At 35.8% G+C, this 23,344-nt stretch overlaps 3 protein-coding genes across 8 annotated transcripts; 1 reads left to right on the forward strand and 2 right to left on the reverse strand.

Moving 5' to 3' along the window:
- Nucleotides 1–46: 46 nt before the first annotated feature.
- Nucleotides 47–7,047, forward strand: LOC107840209 (TIP41-like protein). Its single transcript, XM_016683994.2, has 8 exons — nt 47–330; nt 1,520–1,705; nt 3,205–3,292; nt 4,466–4,579; nt 4,695–4,754; nt 4,838–4,879; nt 5,007–5,135; nt 6,816–7,047. The coding sequence occupies exons 1-8, from the start codon at nt 191–193 to the stop codon at nt 6,930–6,932; spliced, it is 876 nt and encodes a 291-aa protein (XP_016539480.1). The 5' UTR covers nt 47–190; the 3' UTR covers nt 6,933–7,047.
- A 3,009-nt stretch (nt 7,048–10,056) lies between these two features.
- Nucleotides 10,057–11,357, reverse strand: LOC107840211 (zinc finger protein 7). Its single transcript, XM_016683995.2, has one exon. The coding sequence runs from the start codon at nt 10,826–10,828 to the stop codon at nt 10,307–10,309; it is 522 nt and encodes a 173-aa protein (XP_016539481.2). The 5' UTR covers nt 10,829–11,357; the 3' UTR covers nt 10,057–10,306.
- Nucleotides 11,358–14,859: 3,502 nt separating this feature from the next.
- Nucleotides 14,860–18,452, reverse strand: LOC107840212. 6 transcript variants are annotated; one of them, XR_007043743.1, is made up of 4 exons: nt 18,134–18,441; nt 16,819–16,937; nt 15,292–15,511; nt 14,860–15,192 (listed from the first exon to the last, which is right to left on the reverse strand). XR_007043743.1 is itself a non-coding variant. In XM_016683997.2 (4 exons), exons 1-3 carry the CDS (start codon nt 18,280–18,282, stop codon nt 16,517–16,519), a joined length of 291 nt encoding a protein of 96 aa, XP_016539483.1. In that variant the 5' UTR covers nt 18,283–18,439; the 3' UTR covers nt 15,183–15,511; nt 16,472–16,516. The 6 variants fall into 6 exon arrangements, 3 of the variants coding, with proteins under 3 accessions (XP_016539483.1, XP_016539485.1, XP_016539482.1); XR_001665205.2 differs by having other exon boundaries at nt 16,777–16,937; nt 18,134–18,439; XR_001665204.2 differs by adding an exon at nt 16,472–16,539 and having other exon boundaries at nt 15,183–15,511; nt 16,777–16,937; nt 18,134–18,440.
- Between the last annotated feature and the right edge of the window lie 4,892 nt (nt 18,453–23,344).

Consider the following 23,344-nt stretch of genomic DNA (forward strand, 5'->3'; position numbering starts at 1 on the left):
ATGGATAGAGTATATTAAATAAATGAGGGAGTTTAATTAATATTGGCAAGTTGACAGGAGAGTTTGATTTTTGAAACTTTTTGACTTATTTGTTATTTCCATAAAATACTATATTTGGATCCCTCCAAACTTAGTCTGTTTATTATTTAGAAGAAATTGTCAAAACCTTTTCTAATTGGTCGACCGGAAAATGGAGTGGAAGAGTGATGAGAAAGAATTAAAGGCCGCCGGAGCTGAGCCTTTGCCGGACGGACGTTGTGGACTCTTCATTCGCGGCTGGGAAATCGAGTCTCGAAAGCGTTCAATTCTCACTTCTCTTCAGCTTCAACAGTACTCTTTCCCCCCTTTCTATTTCTCTGCAATTCTATTTTATTTTTTTCCTTAATGTTAAATTAACCTAATTCAAATTAGCTTTGAAAATTAGTTCAATTGATTAAGCACTCCTTTGTTTTTGCGAAGCAACTTGGTTGTTTCACGTATAAGCAATTTAAACAAGGTTATATACAAATTCTATTTTGAAAACTGATTGTTTTACCTCCCTTTTTAGCTTTAAAATTCGTACGGGCTGTTGTATTCTACTCAGGATGAAAACAAGCAGGACGTCTGCCAAAGAGCAATCTTTCGTTGGACGAATAAAACTTATTACTCCTTTGTTCACTTTTACTTGTCAAAGTTTCACTTCTCGAGAGTCAAACTTATAGTATTTTTTTTCATCATGTTAATATTAGAAGAATTGCAACTTACAAAGTGTTCTTCGTATTGTTTTTAAATAGCTAAATTTTAATTTTGTAATATTAAATTAATCTTATTCAATTTAGCTTCGAAAACGATTCAAACTGACTCTGGAAAACCAAAACGTTATAGGTAAAAATGAATGGACGGAGTAGCTCAGTACTGATGAAAGCATTTATTTTGGAATGTTGCATAGTTGATTCACTTGATTGATTGACTACTGTAGGAATGTAGGACTTGGTTAGGATGTGAAACATGAAATAAGTCTTTTGTTGCTACCAAAGTAGAGTTATAACCTTTTCCTCTACTTAATCTGAACTGTTCTGAGTCACAAAAGATATCTGGATGAGGATTAATATGCAATTTCATATTGCATGAATCCTTTCTACTGCCTTTGGAAACTTCTCATGATGCTGAATTTCAATGATTCATCACTTAGGCCTGAGGTTTTAATGATTCTTATCCGAGTGTATACGAATCCCTGCAAATTTTGGGTTGAGTGCAGCATATTGATGAAGGTTTTTAAACAATTTGGTTCAGTGAACATTCATTGTTTTCTCCATTCCTGCATGTGACAGATGACCTGTGAAGAAGAATCCTTAAATCTTAAACTCTCCCCAGCCCCACAGAAAAGAAATTGCCATGCGTTTTCTATATAGAACAATTATTTTGTGGACTTTTATGCTTTTGTGTATAATAGCTCATATCCTCTTTTAGGCAAGACCACTTATCTCTTCAATATCTTGAAAGGGTCTATTACCTCCCTAATGGCTTGATATGTGTACAGATGGGAAGAAGAACTTCACACCTCTCACTTGCCAGAGATGGTATTTGGGGACAATTCTTTGGTGCTTAAACATGTGAATACTGGAACAAAAATTCACTTTAATGCATTCGATGCTCTAGTTGGTTGGAAACACGAAGCATTACCACCTGTTGAAGTTCCAGCAGCTGCAAAATGGAAATTCAGAAGGTATTATTAGCTTTCCAGTTAGTTTCAGCTGATGAAAGAAAGTAATCTGCTAATATTTCTGGATATACTAGAGGAATATCTTTTGTGAGGTTCACAGAAACCCTGAAATAGCTGTTAGCGTGCACTTCTTTTCGGGTGGTTAAATTTTCTAAAGAACTCATTCAGCTTACGTTGTGTGCCAGGAGTGAGTACCAATTTCAGCTTCTATTTTGGGAGGTATAGGGGTCGGAAAAGAGGGTGGAGTCCCGGTGGGGTGGTGGTGGGGGGGGGGGGGGGGGGGGGGGAGATTAGCAACAGGGAAACCAAAGCTTTTGATATTCAAATTTACAAAACTGCATTTTATATCAAATTTCATCCTTATTTAACATATCATTCTTTCTGGATCCTCTTTAGTTAAGCCCTCCATCTATCTCATTTTTATTTAAGTTGCTGTGTACTTTTACTATGACGTGTTGACATGGTGAAGTTTACAACGGTCCTAGATGAATTAGAATCATTTATGCGATAAGAAGGTGCCTCCCAAGCTTAAAGGCAAATTTTATAGAGTTGTAGTCCGGCCGGCTATGTTGTATGGAGCGGAGTGTTGGCCAGTCAAGAATTCTCATATCCAAAAGTTGAAGATGGCGGAAATGAGGATGTTGCGTTGGATGTGTGGTCTTACAAGGCTTGACAAGGTTAGGAATGAGATTATTTGGGAGAAGGTGGGAGTGGTATCGGTGGAGGAAAAAATGCGGGAAGTGAGGTTGAGATGGTTTGGTCATGTGATGAGGAAGGGCTCGGATGCCCCAGTTTGCTGGTGTGAGAGGCTGGCATTAGATGGTTTCACGCGGGGTAGGGGTAGACCGAAGAAATACTGGAGAGAAGTGATTAGACGTGGCATGGAGCTGTTTCAGCTCACTGAGGACATGACCCTGGATAGAAAGGTTTGGAGGAAAAACATTAGGATAGAGAGATAAGGTGGGTGGATGAATCGTAGTCAGTAGTTAGGGGGGCTTTGGTTTCTTCTGTTTGGTAATGTACATTATTTTTGTGGATGTCGTATCTATGTTAGTTTTATCATGTTTCATACTTTGGATGTTTTTGTATATTGTCCTGTGTCTTGAGCCGGGGGTCTATCGGAAACAGCCTCTCTACTTCTTTAGAGGTAGTGGTATGGACTGCGTGCACTCTACCCTCCCCAGACCCCACTTGGTGGGAATATACTGGGTTTGTTGTTGTTGTTGTTGTTGTTGCTGTGTACTTTTACTATGACGTGTTGACATGGTGAAGTTTACAACGGTCCTAGATGAATTAGAATCATTGTCATTGCCTTTTTCTTGAGATCCACGCTCCTGCATTCATACTTTATTCTAGGCTAGTGCCATATTCCATTTGCTATATTTGCATGAATGCTGCTATCTTTGACAAGTAACTCATGCATTGGCTGTAGAATTATTGCCCTTCTCTTTCTTTACCTGATTCTATCTTTCTCTCATTTTCTTTTTTGTCCGTGTTTGCAGTAAACCTTTGCAACAGGTGGTGCTTGACTATGACTATACCTTCACAACACCTTATAGTGGAAGTGAAACTGTAGAAAGCAATGCCGAGGTCTGAATCTTATATCATTGGAGTAATACTAAAGTTTGAGGACGTTGTATTATTCACTTACACTTTCTAGATTTTTAAAGCTAATACACCAGCTGGTTTAAACTTGCTACCTTGGTTACGCGTTGTCCTTATCCTCCAGTTAGTGAATCGAATGTTGCATTTTTTTTTTTAAAGGTAATCACTTGTATTAACAGTAAGACTCGGCTACAAAATGGAACTAAGTTGTGAACTTTACATACAAAAGTATAAGGGGGCTCCTGAACAAAACAAAAATTTACACCTTGCCTATTAAATCTACCAGTTCACCTACTTCCACCCACATGTTCAGTTTACACCAAAAAGAGAAGAGGCTAAGACAATTCATCCTAATTTCCTGGATAGGATTGCTAGTGTCTTCAAAGTATCTTGAATTTCTCTTCTTCCATATTGTCCACCATACACAAGCTAGAATGATCTGTCATGGATCTTCTTCACATGCTCTCTTACCCACACTCTTCCAGCAATTAAAGAACTATGCATAGTCCAGTTTATACCAAGAGTACAAAATAACACGCACCACAGATTTGTAGTCGTTTTGCAATGTAAGAACTATGCTCATTGCTTTCACCATCTTGACCACATAATGGACATCTTGAATAAATCTGAAGACCTTTTCCTTGTAACTTCTCTTGGGTCAGGCAAGTTTTCCTTGCCACCAGCCAGATAAAACAAGAAACCTTGAAAGGACTTTTGACTTTCCATACGAGTTTCCTGGGCCAAACCACATTCAGGGAAGTTCCATGATTCAGTTTCTAGTCAAGAATGTTGCATTTTAGTTACGCTTTAGTAATAATCGCTTTCACTTGGAAAATTAATTTATTTGAAGTAATTTTGAGGATGTTTTATTGTTCATTCTCACTTTCTAATTTGTTAAAGCTAATATGCCAGGTGGTTTAATTCATGCTACCTTAGTTAGGCTGTTTCATCAGTTATTTTGTGCTATCCTCCAGTGGCTCAGAATGTTGCATTTTAAGTTACACATTACCAATAATCCCTGATCACTTGGAATGTTAATTTGCTTGAACGAGGGCATTTTTATTTATATTTCTTTTTTCTATCTTTTCTTTTAGTTATTGCTCTTTCGCTGTCAAACTCAAGTTATTTGAACTATTCTTGTTGCTTTTGTATAATAAGTTTGTTAGAGGGTTATCGAATGAAAGCAGCAGCAGTCTTCAATGGGAGAATTGCATGGACAAAATTGATTTGGTTGCACTGGCATCAAAAGAACCTATTCTCTTTTATGATGAGGTTGGTGAATCAGAATTTGGTGATTTGTGGGTCATGTAACTGAACAGTATTGTCCCTTTTTTATTCTGTTGCCTATCTAGTACCCAAGTTGATTTCATTTTTTTTCGTTCAACAGATCATCTTATATGAGGATGAACTTGCTGATAATGGAATCTCACTTTTAACTGTGAAAGTGGTAATGTTATTCTGGCTCTTGTTAAGTCATATCAATATGTCTGACTTTCAATTCACTGATGAACAACTTCTGTGTATTTCTAGAGAGTCATGCCAAGTGGTTGGTTCCTATTGCTGCGTTTCTGGGTGAGTGGCTCTGTTGGAAAATTTTCTACATAAACAATCAATACCATGGATCCCGGGGGAACCCATTAGTTGCAACCAATTTATTGTTTCTTAATCTATGTTACTGATGGTTGAATGTATTACACAGCTTAGAGTTGATGGAGTGCTTATGAGGCTAAGAGACACTCGTTTACATTGTTTGTTTGGGGAGCATATGAAATCAGTTATTCTCCGAGAAAGCTGCTGGAGAGAAGCCACATTTCAAGCCTTGTCTTCTGTGAGTCCAATATCATCTATCTACATGCACCAGCGAGATCTATTTTTTAAAAAAGATAAAGAGTAGTACCAGGGAGACCTCCCCAGCCCTCCCACTTCTATATAGATCTATTGATCTGTCTATGATGATGACACTAGATTTCCACAGTTGCTAAAATTTGTTATCGATCTCAAAGTTGTTAATTTTGCTATCTGCGTTGTCAGTAACTTCTTGTGCCTTCCAAATATGTTCTATAGCATAGACATTATAGGGTTTTTGGCATACTGGAGACCATTTTCTTATTGTTTGAGCAGACATTCTATATTTTTCTTTATCTTTGTATTTTTAGGGAGAAATCATTCATCTACTCCTTCTGTAGACTGTGGTGTAGAAATTAGTTACATAAAGCAGAATAATTGACTGGCTTCGGGAGGATTTTCATAAAGAACAGATTAGGAGTTGGAATAAGATAGCCTCTGTAGTGCCTTACGGAGATCAGGAAACCAGATCCTAGTGCAGTGAGAAGAAATACAGGAAACAAAGAAGAGAAGAGCAAGTAGGAGAAAACGGGTGGGAAGGTGGACAGTCCCCTCTTTACCCTCATAAGGGTAGAAAGCTATCTATACACTCCACGTTTTCAAATCACAATCTTCTTCATAACCAGACCATTACATTACAATTCATGTTTCAATTACAACTAATAACAAGAAGCATAAGTCTTGGAGATTAAAACCTCGTGCTGCCTTAGAATATCAAGGGATTAAGGTGTAACTAGACATTCTAAAGATCAATTTTACTAGGACTCAGTTATACTTCTAGAAATGGCCTAAACCACTATAAAAGATGCCCTATTGTGCAAGTACGCATAGTAAAAAAGATATATAAAGAGATGGGAAAAGTCAAAGAGAAGTAGTTGGGCTCCCTTTGACCAAAATCTCAAAATAGCTTTGACAATTGAATGTCGAATTTCTTGAAACTAATGTCTGCACTATTTATATGGCATACACTCTCCCTATTTATGACCTCAATGGTAGGAATTTTGAGAGAGTTCAGTTTAGTTGGTTCAATTAAGTGAAGCAGATATTTTTTCTTATATTTGCACTTTGTATCTATTTTCTTAAAAAATGGTAACTAAAGATAGTAAAACTGTAAACAGCAATGTACTAAGATAGTGCTGCTTCAAAATTACTGAGACCCCCTTATCCAAAAACAAAAAGAATGGACAGATCCTATTCCCGCATTGAGTCAATAAAATCTAACTCGCTGTTTCCCTCCTTTTACTTTTTCTTTTGATCAAGTAAACAAGTTTTTACCTCCTTTCAATCCTGTATATTGCACCAAAAAGCCAAAAACTAAAGTCATTTGTACTTTAGCTGATGTATAGAAACAGCTTTCCCTTCAAAACATCTGGAATTTCTTCCGCTCCACAAAACCCAATACATACCCGATGGCAACTGTATTCCACAAGATCCTTGCTGATTTTTTGATCCTACAATTGCCTCAAGCAGTCAACAGATTCTTCACATTGAAAGGCATAAGATAATGCTGGATAAAAAGATGGAAGAACAGATTTCAAAGTTTGTATCTAGTTAGCACTTCATATATTGGGTATGTTAGGATTATTCTGGTCTTGGATTGTATTTACTCAACTTCTAGTTTGTTTTGTAGAATTTCCTTTCAGATTCTTCTTATTTTTTGCAGAAAGGATATCCTTCTGATTGTGCTGCATATAGCGATCCAAGCATTATTAGTGAAAGGCTTCCCATCATAATGCAGAAGGCTCAAAAGCTCAGTATTGAAATACCATGTAAGCACTAGGTGTGCTCAACATTGTTGTATCAGATCCTTCTTTCTATGTTCCTCCTATTTGTGGAATTTAGTCGATAATTATCTTCAACGAATTTATGGAATTATTTGATTTTCCGGCTTTTAATTTTTTTTCTTCCGACCTTTAATTATCTTCCCCACGTAAGTGTGGTCTAGATTTGAAGAGAAATCACACACGATTGATACATGCAAAGAGTGCAAGAACATGGCGCCTTGGATAAGTGGAAGAGTGGAATGACACAGTAGAGACTATTACATTTGGGACTTTTTCAAAAGAACCAAAATGCTCTATGAGGCATGAGCCATGAAAACACTGGGTGACTTTTTCCCATTTACCTAGGTCTTGATAGGCAAAGTTGCCCGGTATCTGTGCTAGTGGAGGTAACAGATACCCGGTGGAATAATCGAGGTGCATGCAAACTGGCCGGACACCACCGTTGAAAAAGGCTCTATGAATGATAAACTTTTGAAACTCTGCGCCTTCCCAACTAAAGTTCTTTTGCGAGCATTTGATTTTCGAACTCCCAAAATGATGCATCTGTGGTTTTATCAGAGTCTTTTCCTAGCATAGCCAATAAAATTGTCTATTGGCATCTCATCAGGGATTAAGTGTTGTAAGTTTAGTGGCTTCCTTGGGAGGAGGTTGCTGCTAGTGTTTTGATTGCACTAGAAGAGTTATGCTGAGTAAAAAGTTAAAAATGAAAAGCACATAGTATATTTTTCGTTAAACTTCCTCCCTTGGTATAAGATCCAATTGAGCAAACAAATCAGTGGTTTAACTTTTGGTTGAGGAGCAAATATTATTCGTGAACGAATCAGAACCCATTTATGATTATAATCTTCAAGTTATGATGATTATTATTTCAGAAGTAAAATAAATAAATACAAAAATTTGTGCTTTTAGATAAGACATTCATATAATTCAATATGATCTCAGAGCTGATAGAGGTTCTAAGTTTGAATTTCACTGCCTTCATCAACAGAACTATTTTGTGTGCTTGTTTGTTACCCAAAAAATCAAGGCTGAAAGGACATGTTGCAAACCTAAGATGAATATATAGAAGTCTTCCTTGCCAGGGTGGTGGCGTTGGTTCAGGGTACTAGTTACACGTCAGTTGCTAGCCAACTTTTTTTCCCATAATTACTTTCTTCGAACTTTTTCTTTGCAAGGCTTTATTCGAACATGTAAAAGAGATTGCCTTCAACTATGGGGTGTGGTTCTGATCTATGTCCGGAAGCTTGCAAAGTCCATTCACATTTGATGGTCTATGCTAGTACAGCTAGGGAAATGATGAGATCTAAAGGGCATTTGCCATTAGTAGGCTAAGCAGGGACGCTAGCTTCAAGGGTATGTCATACTGGCATATCTTAGATGGTGTGGGGCAGAGCAAATAAGTTTATGAAGTACATTCAAGCATGTATGCAGCATCTAAAGAAATAAATGTAGTGGTCAGAGCCTCAGAGGTGGTGAGTGGTAATTTTGCAAAATGTGAAAGGAATTAAATTCCCTAAAAATGTTATAAGCTCTACAGAATCTTGTACCATTGTTAACAAAAGCTTATAATGCAAAATAGTTTGCATTCCTAGTATAGGTAACTCTTGACTGTAATATCTAAACTGGTGATCAAGTGGTGTTGGGTGGCTTTTGTCAAATCGATACAAAGGATAAAAGCTTCAAAGCAATCAAAAGTAACATCAAAATTTCAAGGTGGGGGTGGGAGGGGAATGAAGGTGTTATGACCTGTGCTAGCGCTCCTTTTAACTGCCTCATGTCAAATAGAAGCGCACTACCTCTTCCGTAGAAAAGTTTTTATGAGAAAGTGCACGGTATGCAATGACTTGAGGAAGCGCCACTTCTTCCTCAAAGTTTTTGAGTTGCTCGGAACTTTAAAATTGCCAAATTGAGAAGTCAAGTTTTCATTGCTAGACAAGAGGGGTTGCTTGGATGGTAAGAATCCTCCACCTCAAACCCTTAGGTTGTGGGTTCGAGTCACCAACGGAGCAAAAAGGGTGGGAGCTCCTAGAGGTGGGTAAAAAAAAGTTCTCTTTGCTACTGTCTGTGAAATATTGTAACTCAAACTGGTCATGTGGGTTCTGAAGTATGTCACTGAAGTTGCATTGATTGCACATTTGATGTTACAATGAGATAATATCTTACGTTGTTATCTCTTATGCATTAGGCAGTCTGAAAGTTGAGAGTTGACTACTAGTAGGTGGGCTATTTCTGTAGAGTATGATGGCAGTAGGGTACAGCTCTGAACATGTAGTGTGATTACCGACATGCTTTCACACCAACCTTTTGAAGCACTTTGTAGAGAATGGCTTGCTGAATTTGGTGCTGAATAAAGTAGGCCTAGATTTCTGTTATTTTGGCACTGGAAAATATAAAATGTTCTTATTTAAACTTGTGTGTTTTATGTATGTGTGGCAGAAGTTTAACAAAATTCTAGAGTGGTGCAATTGGTGGGTTTCTGTGTTTGCTGCTTCGTGTAGCGCACTTAAGTGTTGTTGCTGACCCGAAGGCATTTTGGTTCTGTTTGTTTGGCATGCGATAGTGGAAAGAAGTCCAACTTACATTTGACATGTTGAAAACAATAGAAGTGAAGGCCCATTCATTCCTTTTCCCAGTGTACTCTGTGACGACTTAGTTCTGAACACTATCCACCGCCCTCTAAAATAGAAAGTAGGGAAGAGCTATCCATATCCTTTTCTTAGATGTTGCTAACCATACATCTGATCAAATATTTTTCTCAGTATGAGGACTCACATAGCTTCCATCTGCACTATTACCTCAGTGCTCCGTTTCATGCACTCACTTTCTTTGTTTTGCAAATGTTCCTCTTTAAATTCACCAATAAACAACAACGACAAAAAAACCCAGTGTAATTCCTCAAGTGGGGTCTGAGGAGGGTAGTAGTGTGTACACATACCTTCCCCTGCCTTGAGAAGGCTGTTTCCTATAAAATCATCAATAAACCAAGACAGAAAATTGATGTTTCCTCTAAAATTCTAATTGGAATTTGTCAGAGTTTCTAGATTGCTGAAGGTTAATACCAAAAGATTGTAATTGCATAATTCAATAACCTTCTGCCACTAATTGGGAGAGAGTAAGGCGTTAAAAAAGTTGTTCTAAGTGCAATAGGAATAAAAGCAACTGAAAAGTACAGATTACATCTTAGGTGTCATTCATCTGACAGGTTTAAGCTGGAAATCTTGACATTTAGGAGCACTACTTTTGTAGGATCCTTTACTCTAAACAGGTTTTTTCAGATCATACAGTCGGTTCAAGTACTAATAATGAACCAAGCTGAAGCTGTTACAGGAGAGGATATAATAGTTCCATTTGCGATAGATGAGTAGAATAATTACAACTTGAGATTCAGATCAATCTTATTTGTATTTGAGGCCTGGTCTTCTGATTGTTGTGGATTTAGTCGAAAACTCCCTGGCCATTTCAAGTCCAATCCTTCATCTACTGGATTAGAACGAGGTGTCGTTTGAAAGCCTACACTAGCCTCACTGAACCTTGCCACAGTTGTACTTACATCTCTGCCTGTTTTATGCACAAGTGAGTGGGGAACCATTCCAAGAGATCTGAACATGGGATTGTTGAAAGGCAAGGCCATCATTGTCATCATCCTCTGGGACTGATATTGTCTCACTGCTCCTCTTTCCCTCTTGTGAGCATTCTGGTGGCCTCCTAGAGCCTGTGAACTGTAGAACTTCCTCATGCAGAAGTTACATGAAAAAACCTTGCCAGGAGTAGGTCTTGTTTGCGACTCGGATTCTTTTGATGTTGAAGGTGAGTTTCTTCCTAAGCTCAAACTCAACCACTCACCTTGATCAAGTATTGAAGTTCCTCGGCTGCCATCCTCAGCACTTCTCATTCTGCTGGATGTTGCAATTACAGAAGTCCTTTTTCTTCCCTCCCCACAATTTAACTGAAGAGGCAATTTGAAATATTGAGATGTGGGAAGAGGCTTTGTGGAGATACTGACCAAAAGGACGGACTCTTAAAGGGCTTGAGATTAGAGAGGCAAGGAATAAAAATGAGATCATGCTGGAGGTGAAGGTGAGATTAGGTATTGAAATTTATCATATCTCTTTTCACTGTCCCCACCTAGTGAGGCTTGGTGTTCCAGGGGACAATGCTTACGTCATGTTTCACTGCCGTCCCTGTCAAGCCCGCGATTCCCCCACTTCTTCTATTTTTCTCATGTATCTAATCAAATAATTTCGCCTTTAACAATTTCTCTTTGGAGTTAACCGAAGTTGAGAATCATTGTGATTCAATTTATGGTCTAATCATAGTCCTAAAGTTTCTTTTGCCTGCTGTGTAGTTGCTTTTAATGTAGACTCTGTCAAATAAGATGTACTATTAGATTATGCTAGTATTCAGTATGATAAGAATTTAGTGATCACATGACTGAAGTTTATGGATCTAATATCCTTTTAAAAGGCAGTGTTTTTTTTGGATTTGGCAGCTTGATATTGAAGCTTGTCCACTTTGAAGAATTAGTTAATTTTTAGAGCAGGATACAAGGAATAAATCTCCTGCTCTTATTCTCTCCATCATTATTATTCCTGTTATTATTGATCGTGTTGGGGTAAAAATTTGTAGCTTGCGAAAACTTTCATATTAAGTTGGTGTGGAAGTATTATAAGATGGAACCCACCAGCAGTGACTTGTTTCCCGGGTGAAAGAATGAGTGAATGAGAAGCTTTAGGAAGCAGAATGTAGATGTTGGAGTGAGTGGTGGTAGAGTCATACTAAATTGAGTGTGCCTTGTTTCAATGTCTCATGGAGTGGTAGGGTCCAAAGATTTGGCAATAATAGTGATTAAAATAGTAAAGAGATGAGATAGCATCTTTTCCAACTTTGTTTAGTATTTTCTTCTAAACATGAGTATCTATGTGGGTGTCTTCATGTTGGGGTTTCTTTCTGACAGAATAGTGGGCATTGTATATGAACAGCAGAAACCCCAGTTTACCATGAGATAAAGATATTCTCCTTCAATAATTGAGTAAAATATTTGTTCTGTTGAGAAACAGATCAATCTTCTGCAACTGAATCTGTTGGGAGGTAATAAGTACACAGTGGAATAGTCTACGTTAAAACAAGTAGACCTGGGCTACCACCGTCCCGCTGTTATCTGAAAAATAAAAACTTTTTGCAGCTGAACCTAGAACGATCATTTGGTTACTGTCAATCGATGATTTTTTCTTTTATGGAGCACCAAATATTTGGTTGAGGTTCATACGTAAGGAAGTGTTATGCTGTCACATATGTTGAAGGGAATAATCAGTTCAATGTATGTTAAAGATTGTCTGTTTCCAGACATTTTCAACAACAGTTTCGGATTTTCCTGCTGATTAGTGTCTTCCGTCATTAGTTCACTTCCAGAAAATGAAATGCTACTTTTACATCCCAAATGCCTCACGAAGTAGACATCCCTCTTTCTTTATATGTTACGTTAGTGGGTTGCCATTTTTTTTTTAAAAAAATAAGGTGTAAAGAATGGATCTTGGGTCTAACTTAACCTCAAAAGCTAGCTCATGAGGGGAGTATTGTCCAAGTTCATGTAAGGAGACTAATTACCCATCCTTTTTCCGATGTGGAATACTTAACAATAAGGTTGGTGTTCGAGCCAGTTTTCGTGCACCATGTACCAAGACGTAGACATATGAGAATGGATCTCTTAGCGCTTTTCGTTGAACCTTGGTAGTCCATATTTTTTTCAACTATTATTATGCCGATCGCTAGTTCACACTATTGGTTTTGGTAGTTCGACGTGTCTTTCCTTGAATCAAGGCTTACAGGAATCATCCGTACATCATTAGCAAAAAAGATCATTGGAAAGTAAGTGGTCCTTAGACCTAGTAGTACTATGAAAAAACTTATTTGGCCTAGTGTATTGTGATACATGTACGATACACCAAAGTGGGTGCATTCCAACTTTCCAAAGCTTCCATGTGGTCCAAAGTACCAGTTAGGTTTATTCCTTGGCTTATAGGTACTAAAGAAAGCAATAGGTCTGCTGACCTAATTTGAAGAATTGATGAAATAACTGATAAGGCATATATTGAGGAGGATAACGATGATGATGCGACTAGTCAATGTATATGTCCTTTCCTTCATCTCAAAGAACCTTTCCTCTGAACTATGGTTTCCCAAAAAGAGATGGAGGAATCTCAAAGTATTTTTTTTTTTTTCTATGATTTAGACACTTCTTTCTAGTGGGGGGCCTATATAAAATGAAGAGAATTTTTAGCATTGGAGGATTGGGCAATTGGAAGCCAAAATGGTGCTTTTCTTTTTTAAAGTGGCAAAGGGATGAAATCCAAAGAGTAGGCGGTGTTGTTGATTATTGGCCGGACGGAGAGAATGAGATAATGAAAACGATAGATGTTCTTCTTGATTGGTTGAATGTACTTGGGTAACTTGGAGATCTTTTAATTATTCTTTTCTTTTTTTGTGTCCCCTTTTAGTCCATGCATTGAAGTTCGATTGATTTAAATTTGGTGCATTGCATAACCCATTTTTGGGGCAGTGCTCTTAATGGGATTTTTTTTTTTTGTATATTGGGAACTCAAACCCAAATCTTCTGGTTAAAGGTGGGGGAATCCAACCATTCCATCACAACCATGTTGGGGAGATCTTTAATTGTTCATTAAAGTTGAGCAAGTGCAAGGTCAACTATGGTAAAGATACAATGAAGTACTTGATGACTTGCATGAGACTAGCTAGCATACTTTAGAGAAAGAAGGTATCATATCATGGGTAAGCTCATAGGGGCATCATGAGGACCACCTTTAAGCAAAATGCCAAATTACTTTTTTGTTTACTCAAACTTTTCTCTTTGGAAAGATACATCTTTTTCGACCATTCTTTGTCATGAGGGGTTACCAAATCACTAATAGATTTACGGAGACAGTTTTTCCATTAGCAAGTTGGCCATACATTCTATTAAAGTATATTTGCAAATATGGGTAATGATTCCTCTATGTTGGACTTTAGTATTTGAACTTCAGATAAAATATTAAAATACTGGTTGAAGGTGTATCGATTTCTATTTGCGATCAACACTTTTAGTTTTGATTAAATATAAAGGCAAGTGTTGTGTTGAGTAACTCATTACATTAATTTAATCCAAAATTTTGTAATTTATGGAATAATATATTCGGCAGAAGAGTTTGAATTATAGCGGTCACATCAGATTCCCTGAATAAAAGATCAAGAGGAATTTGAAGATTAGCTGTGTAGATATCGGAAAGCCTTTTATTCCATTTTTTGGAAAGACAAAATAAACTGAAAAATTTGCAGTCCCTTGTTGGTCTATTTTCGATGCCGAGTCCTACTAGTTGCATTCAATTTTACTTGTCTATTATATTGAATATATACTTTTTACTTTTACTTGTCAACTTTAGTATACTAAGAAAAAATGCTTTTTTTTTTAATGTTTTACCCTCAATTCATCAATGTCAAAATAAATGAAGATAAATCACCTAATATTTGTCTATATTAACCACTAGGTAACAGTGCGATACAAAGTTCATTATAAACAAGTAAAATAAACACTAGGGAGTACATACTTCCCAAGTTTGTTGATTGATGTATTTTTTTTTTTCTTTCCCAAATTTGATCATTCAATATCTGAATACATCCATAATAGGCAGATGGGTAAGGGGCCCGCTGCTGAAAGGTTATTCATTCCATAATACAAACCTTAACACCTCTAATTAAAGATGAAGAAAACGAATTTACATCATCTCATCACACCCATTGATGATGTGTATTCGTTATTAAGGTTCGCACACTGTAAGGAGCAGGTTCCACTTTTTACCCGCCTTCTTATTTTGGACCAGTACTTGACTGACGATTTTACAAGCTACTATTTTTCATTTGCTCTTTCTCACCTCATCGAGATAAAAAATTTAGAAATTGTTCTCACTGGCCACCACTTGAATACAAATAATTTACATAGTTGAACACAAGTACTGATTGATTAATGCTATCATCATAAAAATCTAATTTATTTTCCTGGATAGGCATAACAGAAATGACCTTTCAAATCTACACAACATAGAAGTAAGGGTTCTATAGAAGTTCAACGAAAAGGCAGCAAAAGCAAGTAATTAGGCAGATCTGCCCATCATCCCTCCAGTAGTCCAGTGTATCGTTTAACAATAAAAGATGGTCCCAGTAAGGGACACGATTGCTCCAAAAGTATGTGCACAATAGACAGCTAACCTGGTTCAAATTTATCAGCCATATTGGTAAAACTCCCACTCTGACATCATACAAGATTGCGAAAGAAATGCAGAAAAAGAAGCATCTCGAATTGCTTACATAAGATAGGTCAAGCACGAATGAGCACTAAACTGAAATAAATTTGATCTCTATGACACTGCCCATCAAAAACAGATTTTCTAGTTTATCTTCTGAACATGAAAAATTACAGCTATTATTTTCTGCATCTGAAACAGATTGTCAGAGATGCATTACCCGCCAAGACTACCATAAACTTCAAGCAACTTTGTGCTGCTCCAGTAACCGTGTGTTCAAGTACCTGTTAGATATAAATCATATGGTATCTGTATTAGTTAATGCAAGTCTATGGAACTACTAAAGCAATTCTAATAGTGACAGGCTGCCAGGCTCCAAAAGCAACTCATGCAATTTAGGTCCACTATCGAAAACAAATGGAAACGTGCTGATACTCTTTGACATAGAAATCTTGTTCAATGACACACTCCACATAGCACTCAAAGCTACAAATCAAGGTAATGGTGCATCTGCAAGTCTGGATCAGAATATTACACTATATTACAGCACTCTAAGTGGATTTGATTGAGTGATCCTACGCCTAGTTAACACTAAACTTCTACTAGGCGAATGAATAGGAGGAAGCTATTTAGAGAAAAGTTGCTGATGGAAAGCTGCTTGATTTTGGTCTGCAGTTCATAAATGTTAGGGGGAAATGTGGACAAGAAGCTCATTAGGTGATGTTTCTGAATTAAATGGAAGTCTGCTTGTTTAGGTTTTGTACAAAATATAGAAGTTTTCCATTTATCTGAAAACAAAATAGCAAAGAGAGACTGTCTTGAACTACTTACAGATCTACAGTCTATAATAGAAAGAAACCGTCCTGAACTATGAGGTAATTTCTATTATTTCAATACTACGAAATGAATAGGAATATTTGGGAAATAACTAACAATTTACAATAGTGTCATAATACAACAAAAGAGCAGAAAGACAAAAGTTGGCTAGAACTTCCTTAAAACACCATGATTATGCTCGGCTTAAACTAACGAAACAGCTCCGATCATACAGACATATGAATAGCTCCCATAGATCAAATGACTACCTAATTCTTATAAGGCCACTCAAACTCTCAAGACCTATCATTTCTCCCACTCAATGCACATTTATTTTCATCAACAATGCAGAATTGCTAACTTAGGATGCTATTATATTATCAAAAACCATTTAAAAAAAAAGGGAAGGTGGAATATAAGAAACCTACAATGTTGCAAAATGTCCAACTGGAGGTTTGGAAGTGCTGCTGGCATCACCCATCTTTTCCATTCCTCCCTATAAATCCCCAATTCCTTCTTAACAACCAATATCAACAAACAAAAACAATATTTATCTAGAACACCACTCAGTTCACCAATGAAAAAGCAAACAACATTCTCGCTACGCACATAAAGAGCACGCTGAAAAGAGCAATTCCAGATGTAGACGACACAATCGTGGAAACAAAGTCTAAAACTGTTTTCTAAACATAATCATTTATTTCTTCTAACCTAAAAACAGAACAAGACTCACAAAGAAACTATTAGCGATCCTGACAAGAACGTTGGAAGGTACCGTGATACAGCTCGCAGCAAGCCCGCACGTTAACTGTCAAGTGAGAAGTCAATCGAGTTCCAGCTACCACATTGTGCAACGGCAAAAATGACTGAGTACACCCCAAAGCTCCCAATGTCCTAACCAGATATAGAAAAAATCGTGATAAAACATTTTTTTTCATTTCTTGGGAGAAGAGTGCAGAAACAAATCTTAAATACAATATTCATGGAATTCATTTTTAGGCAAAGAAAAGTAATAATATTGATGGAATTCGTAACAACAAAAAGAACACTTCCATCACCATGTTCAAAAAAAAAAAACACATGTTCAAAAATAGAACACTTCTATCACAAACTAGCTACAGTGGTCAGTATGAATCTTCCACATCCATTATGCTATACTTTGTCCATCTAAATCTAGTTTTATTTCATCATTCAATAAAAATAACTAATACGTCTCAACCAATTCCATGTGATACTTGTCACCTCCCACCAACGAAAGCTACCATGTAACTCTCACCTAATGTTTTTTTGTCTCTGTTGAGATTTGAACTTGAGACCTCATGGCTCTCAACCCACTTCAATGACCAATAGAATACACCCTTCGATGCAACGGTTAGTATGAATCTTCCACATCGATTCTGCTGCATTTCACCCATCATCATTCAATAACAACAATTAACACAACAACAACAACAACAACAAACCCAGTGTATTCCCACTTAGTGGGGTCTGGGGGGGTAAGATGTACGCAGTCCATACCTCTACCTCTGATGAATAACAACAATTAACACGCCAATATAATTAACATGTCAATTTCCCCATCCATTATGCTGTATTTCACCCATCTAATTCCAGTTTTATTTCATAATTTGATAACAACAATTAACACGCCAATATAATTAACATGTCAATCTTCCCCATCCATTACGCTGTATTTCACCCATCTGATTCTAGTTCTATTTCATCATTCAATAACAACAATTAACACGCTAGTATAATTAACATGCCAATCTTCCCCATCTAATATATATTTCCATCCAATCCCAGTTTAATTTCATCATTCAATAACAATAATTGATACGCCTCGATCAAAAACTAGCTACAGTGGTCAGTCATCCATCCATTCTGCTATAAATTTTTTTTATAACCGTGGTGTCCGAGCCAGCTAGCGCACACCTCGACTAATTCCACGGGATACCTGCCACCTCCCACCGTTCTAATTGATATTTCGCCCATGTAATTCTAATTTTATTTCATCGTTCAATAACAAAAAATACTACGCCTCTCTATTTATATGCATATTCATTTCAAAAGTAAGTAAGATGGATGACCTGGGAGTGGTGAATGAGAAGCGGCGCGTGTTGGAACGAGGGGCGGAGATGGGAGGAGTGCGAACGCGGTTAATTGAGGGAGATGAACGGGAAGTGGAAGCCCTAACGGTGGAAATGAGTGATCTCGTAAAGGAACCACGCAAAGCCATACCTGCTCGACTCACTTCTCTTTGATTGAAATCCCAATACACCCACCAAAATGGTGAGCCAGTTTCTCTTTGTGGGTTTAGATTAGGGTTTAGGGTTATGCTACGGTGCTGCGCTTGACCAGGGAAATGAACGTGTACTTGCCGGCCCAAGTAAACCCAGGGACTATGATTAATCTAAGAATTACATATATATACACAAATTTAAATTACATAATTACAAAAAATCCCAAATTAATAAAGTAATTACACAAATTTCATAATAATTACGAAAATTCCTTTATTGAGTATTTTCTCTCTCATCAACATTATACATGTAACAACAGATTTCATCCTTCCCTTTTTTACTCCCTTATGCTCCCATTATCAAACCGTTATTTACTCCATTTTTGAAACCCCTTTTTTCACGGCATACTTGAAGTAAAATCTACTTGTCGCTATCAAATTGTAAGTTATTCTTGTTTTTAATATTGTACTTCATTATTTTTTTATTTTATTTTTTCAACTTTTTCAAATCAGGGGTTTTTCGTTTTTTGTTTTTTTTGCATGTTCAAATTATAGTATTGTTCAATCTTATTCAAGTTAAGTAGTTCATCTTTTCATTATTTTTCATATGATACAAGTTAGATCTGAGATTTTCTTATTTTTTAGTTCAATTTTACGATACTGTTAACTTAAATTAGTTTTATTTGGTAATGGATAATCCTCCAAGTTTTAGTTTAGGAATTACTCAGTTAGATACAACTGTACAAGATATTTCACTTGGATCTGTTTCTGCTACATTTGATGAACAGGATCCTGATTGGATAGAGAATCGATCAAAACACAGAAATGACCCCGTTACAATGAAGAAATTGACGGATAAGGCTGCTTCTAAATCGAAGAAGTCTACTTCAAAAGCAAGTAAAAAGAAATTTGACGATTCCAGCCGACCACGTCTGCCGAAGGTATTTACTATGAATGTATGTGTAATTTGACACATGTATAATATTACACCATATATTAGTGTTTCATCAAAGGAATGTATAATATAGTTGATCTGAAATATTATTGTAAAGGTTATACATTCTAATAAAGCTGATATTAATTTTTGAAATGTATAAGTTACCTCATACATGTGTATTTTCTGTTTATGTTTTGGTCAGTCATAATTTGTTAGATTTATACATAACCATCATACATTTGTATATGTTGTTTAATTAGGGTACTCTTTAAAATTTTATATGTATAAGTTACCGTCATACATGACTAACTGTTTAATTGTCAATGTATAATTAACCCTCATACATGACTAACCATCATACTTTTTGATTTATGTTATGAAAGTATAAATGAACATCATACAATCACTAACTATTAGCTAATTATGTCAAAGTATAAATAACCCTCATACATGACTAACTGTTTAATTGTCAATGTATAATTAACCCTCATACATGACTAATAATTTAATTGTCAATGTATAAATAACCCTCATACATGACTAACTGTTGTTTAATAAGTAACCATCACACATGTTTTACTGATTATATTAATTTTCAGATGTATAAGTTAACATTATACATGTGTTAGTGTAGTGTATATTTTAACCTTATACAGTTATAACTTACCCATTATACATGACTAACCATTGTTTAATGTTAGTCTGATTTATGTTATGAAAGTATAAATGAACATCATACAATCTTTAACTGTTAGCTAATTATGTTATGTTTCTTTTTCAGGGCATGAAATACCGAATTGATAAAATCCCACCACACCCATTGCATATGGGGAGCTTATGTAACTGTGCTTTCGAGGAAGAGATAAAGGAATATTTTGGAGAAAATATATTGGAAACATTTAGAAATACGATTTTTGGCATATTTTTGGATTTGCCACGGTGCAACTGGATAAGACAGATTTCAAAATGCCTACTCATGCTTGGAATTCAGCAGGATAACAAAAACGAGCTTCATGTTTGGGTACAAGGGGAAATCCTCAAATTCACAATGCTTGAGTTCGCCATTATAAACGGTCTGAAGTGTACCGATAATATTGATAATTATATGTATACTTCATCATCTAAATCAGCGTTGATGTTGAGATATTTTTCCTACAATAAAGGAGCAATAACTTGTTCAAAACTGATAACATGGGTGCAAAATGGAAACTTGGATAACGCTGAAGGTGCTCTGAACCTAGCGATATTGTTCTTTGTTCATACATTCATGTTTTCTCAGCATAAGGAAGCACCAATAAGTGTTGCGCACTTTCAGATTGTTGAGGACGGTCGGTCCATTCACTTTTCATGGGGGAAGGTCACATTTGAAAAGTTAATGAGTTCCTGGCAACAGGATTTCAACACTGTGAAGCAGTTATATTCATTGGGTGGAATGCCACACGTTCTAAATGTTTGGATGTTTGAGTGCTGCTCCGAAGTAGAATAAAAAATTGTTGTCCGTCAGAGGAACGCTATTCCCAGAATACTAAACTGATCGGTGCAGTGTATAAGGCCTAAGTATGAATCTTTTATGTCTGGCATGTTCACTAAGGTAATTCTTTAACTTTGTACTTATTTTGTTTATTCACGTCGTTTCATTTATCTGTAAATATTTTATTTTTTTATTATTCTTTCCAGCATTTTTACAAGAATATACAACCTACAACCGATGAAGTTAGCAGATTGAATTTGTCCTTTTCAAAAGATTTTGAGATATGTGATCCAACAACTTATGCTTCGAAATCTGATTCTGGAAAGTTGAAAAGGACAGTAGTTGAACTTTAACAGCGTGTTGGTATCATTGCTGAAGAATTTGGTGATTTCAGCACTATACCGCTGCGAAAAATCCTTATGAAGGCTAGTTTTGAATCGCCTGTATCACCTGACCAACCTTTGAAGAAAAGAAAGACTGTCATGTTTGATCAAGAAAAGCAAGCGATGATGGATGATGATACATTTGGATGTGGTCATGCAGTACATCATGGATCTGATTTGTATCGTGAAAAGCATAAGGATACACCAGACAAGGGAGAAATTGGTGTGTCTGAAATTCAACATCAACATCATGTAGAAATTGGTGTTTCTCCGCAGAGTCACCAGCACAAGTTTGTTCCTTTATCATCCACACAGCCTGAAGGGACTTCTAAATCAAGTTTAGATGGTGATGAAATAAAGAATTACATCAACAAATGTGTAAGTTTAGTTTCTTCATCGTACATTTTATCAGAATAGTATGATGTGTTTCTACTAAATTTTTTTCCTTTACGTGATAAGTTTGTTGAAAAGATGGCCGAACTGGTTACATTAATATTAAAAATACCTGCTGAGGTTGTCAAAGCATTGAAGAATGAACAAAATAAGGAATCACAGGTATAACAACTTAATTTCATTATATTTTGCATAACGTTGATGAAATCTTCATACATTCAGATTTTTGCTGTTATACAGGAGGACAAAATTGATGAACAATAACAAAGTCAAGAAGACGGATCCAACAAATAGAAAAGACAACATAAATCTGATATGCAGGTACTTTTTCTCACTTATGTTGTTCTTTTACTATAAATCAACATACTTACCTTATAAAAAATAAATATATTTTTTTAAAAATAGCATGAAGATTATAATAAGGGATCACTAAACGATATGAAAGTGTCTCGTGATGAAGAATCTAATAAGCAACACCTTCTTGAAGAGCAACAATTGCTGGTATTTTTTTCCTGAATACTTGTTACGTACTAAATTTGTGCAGTTTAACTTTTCATCATACATTAAGTTGAATGTATAATGATCAGTTATACATTAAACTTTCTACATTTTCCTTCAGCAAAACACATGTTATTTATGAATTTCTTCGTTAATAATAATGTCATTTACACATACTTAAACTACATCATTCAAGAATCACCGAAAACAAGTTTATGAAGAATTGTTAATTAAAGTGACTTGTAATTTAATTTAGGATGTGAATGCATCCGATAAGGACGCAAGTGGTGAGGATAATTTTAAAAATGAGGATTGTTCTGATTTTCAAGCTTTGGAGGTATCTTTATGTACATTATATTTATCTTTGAAAAAAAGATATTAACCTTATCGGTTGAATATATAGTTGTATCAATCTTGACGCTTTCAATATTTAAACATCTAAACAACCCTCATACATGACTAACTGTTGTTTAATAAGTAACCATCACACATGATTAACAGATTATATTAATTTTCAGATGAATAAGTTAACCTTATACATTTGTTAATGTAGTGTATATATTAACCTTACACGGTTATAAGTTACCCTCATACATAACTAACAATTGTTTAATGTTGATTTGATTTATTTTTATGAAAGTATAACTGAACATCATACAATTAGTAACTGTTATCTAATTATGTCGATGTATAAACATCCATCATACATGACTAACAGTTTAGTGATCTAGACGCTTTCAATATTTTGCACATTGTTTAACAGTTGTCTTAATAAATACAAATTTTTATCTACATGCAACTTGGATATTGATAATTAACACATAAATAATAGGATGAGATTATGGCATATGAAGAAGAATATAGCGATGAAGAGTTGGGAAAAAAGAACATTCCAGCTGTAGAAGATTTGTCGGTATTCTTATGTCCCTAATATTGTTTTATTACTACTATAAGTTTCTATACACATGTAGTTTCTTCTAACTTCTTCATATTAGGACAGTTAAATCTACATAAAACATTCAATTGAATGTATCAAGAACAGTCATACATCCAACATACAAACTTTTTCATTAACATAAAGATTGTAGTTCATGATTAACATCATACATATTTATGTTTTTAATGTCATAAAATCATTTGTGCATCAAATATTACATCATTTGTTACTACTGATATATTTATATATTCAAATGCACCCATTACAGATATAAATTTCTTATCACTGGTGTAAAACTTCATCACAAACTTTTACATTATACTTTAAATAAATGTTAATACACGATAATTGTTATTTAATTTAGGATGTGAATTTAACCGCTAAAGAAGATGTTACTGAAGTGAATTTGAAAAATTAGAAATCTACTGATGTGACAGATG

Source organism: Capsicum annuum, chromosome 8 (assembly GCF_002878395.1).
Source record: "Capsicum annuum cultivar UCD-10X-F1 chromosome 8, UCD10Xv1.1, whole genome shotgun sequence".
Taxonomy (NCBI): domain Eukaryota; kingdom Viridiplantae; phylum Streptophyta; class Magnoliopsida; order Solanales; family Solanaceae; genus Capsicum; species Capsicum annuum.

What these genes read in the sequence shown, in the direction of transcription:
- LOC107840209 (XM_016683994.2), top strand. Translation starts at nt 191, where the DNA reads ATGGAGTGGAAGAGTGATGAGAAAGAATTAAAGGCCGCCGGAGCTGAG. An exon ending in GCAAAATGGAAATTCAGAAG is followed by an intron (nt 1,706 to 3,204) that starts GTATTATTAGCT and finishes CCGTGTTTGCAG; the next exon opens with TAAACCTTTGCAACAGGTGG. An exon ending in CACTTTTAACTGTGAAAGTG is followed by an intron (nt 4,755 to 4,837) that starts GTAATGTTATTC and finishes GTGTATTTCTAG; the next exon opens with AGAGTCATGCCAAGTGGTTG.
- LOC107840211 (XM_016683995.2), bottom strand. Translation starts at nt 10,828, where the DNA reads ATGAGAAGTGCTGAGGATGGCAGCCGAGGAACTTCAATACTTGATCAA.
- LOC107840212 (XM_016683996.2), bottom strand. Translation starts at nt 18,282, where the DNA reads ATGGCTTTGCGTGGTTCCTTTACGAGATCACTCATTTCCACCGTTAGG. An exon ending in TTCTCATTCACCACTCCCAG is followed by an intron (nt 16,938 to 18,133) that starts GTCATCCATCTT and finishes ATATCTGGTTAG; the next exon opens with GACATTGGGAGCTTTGGGGT.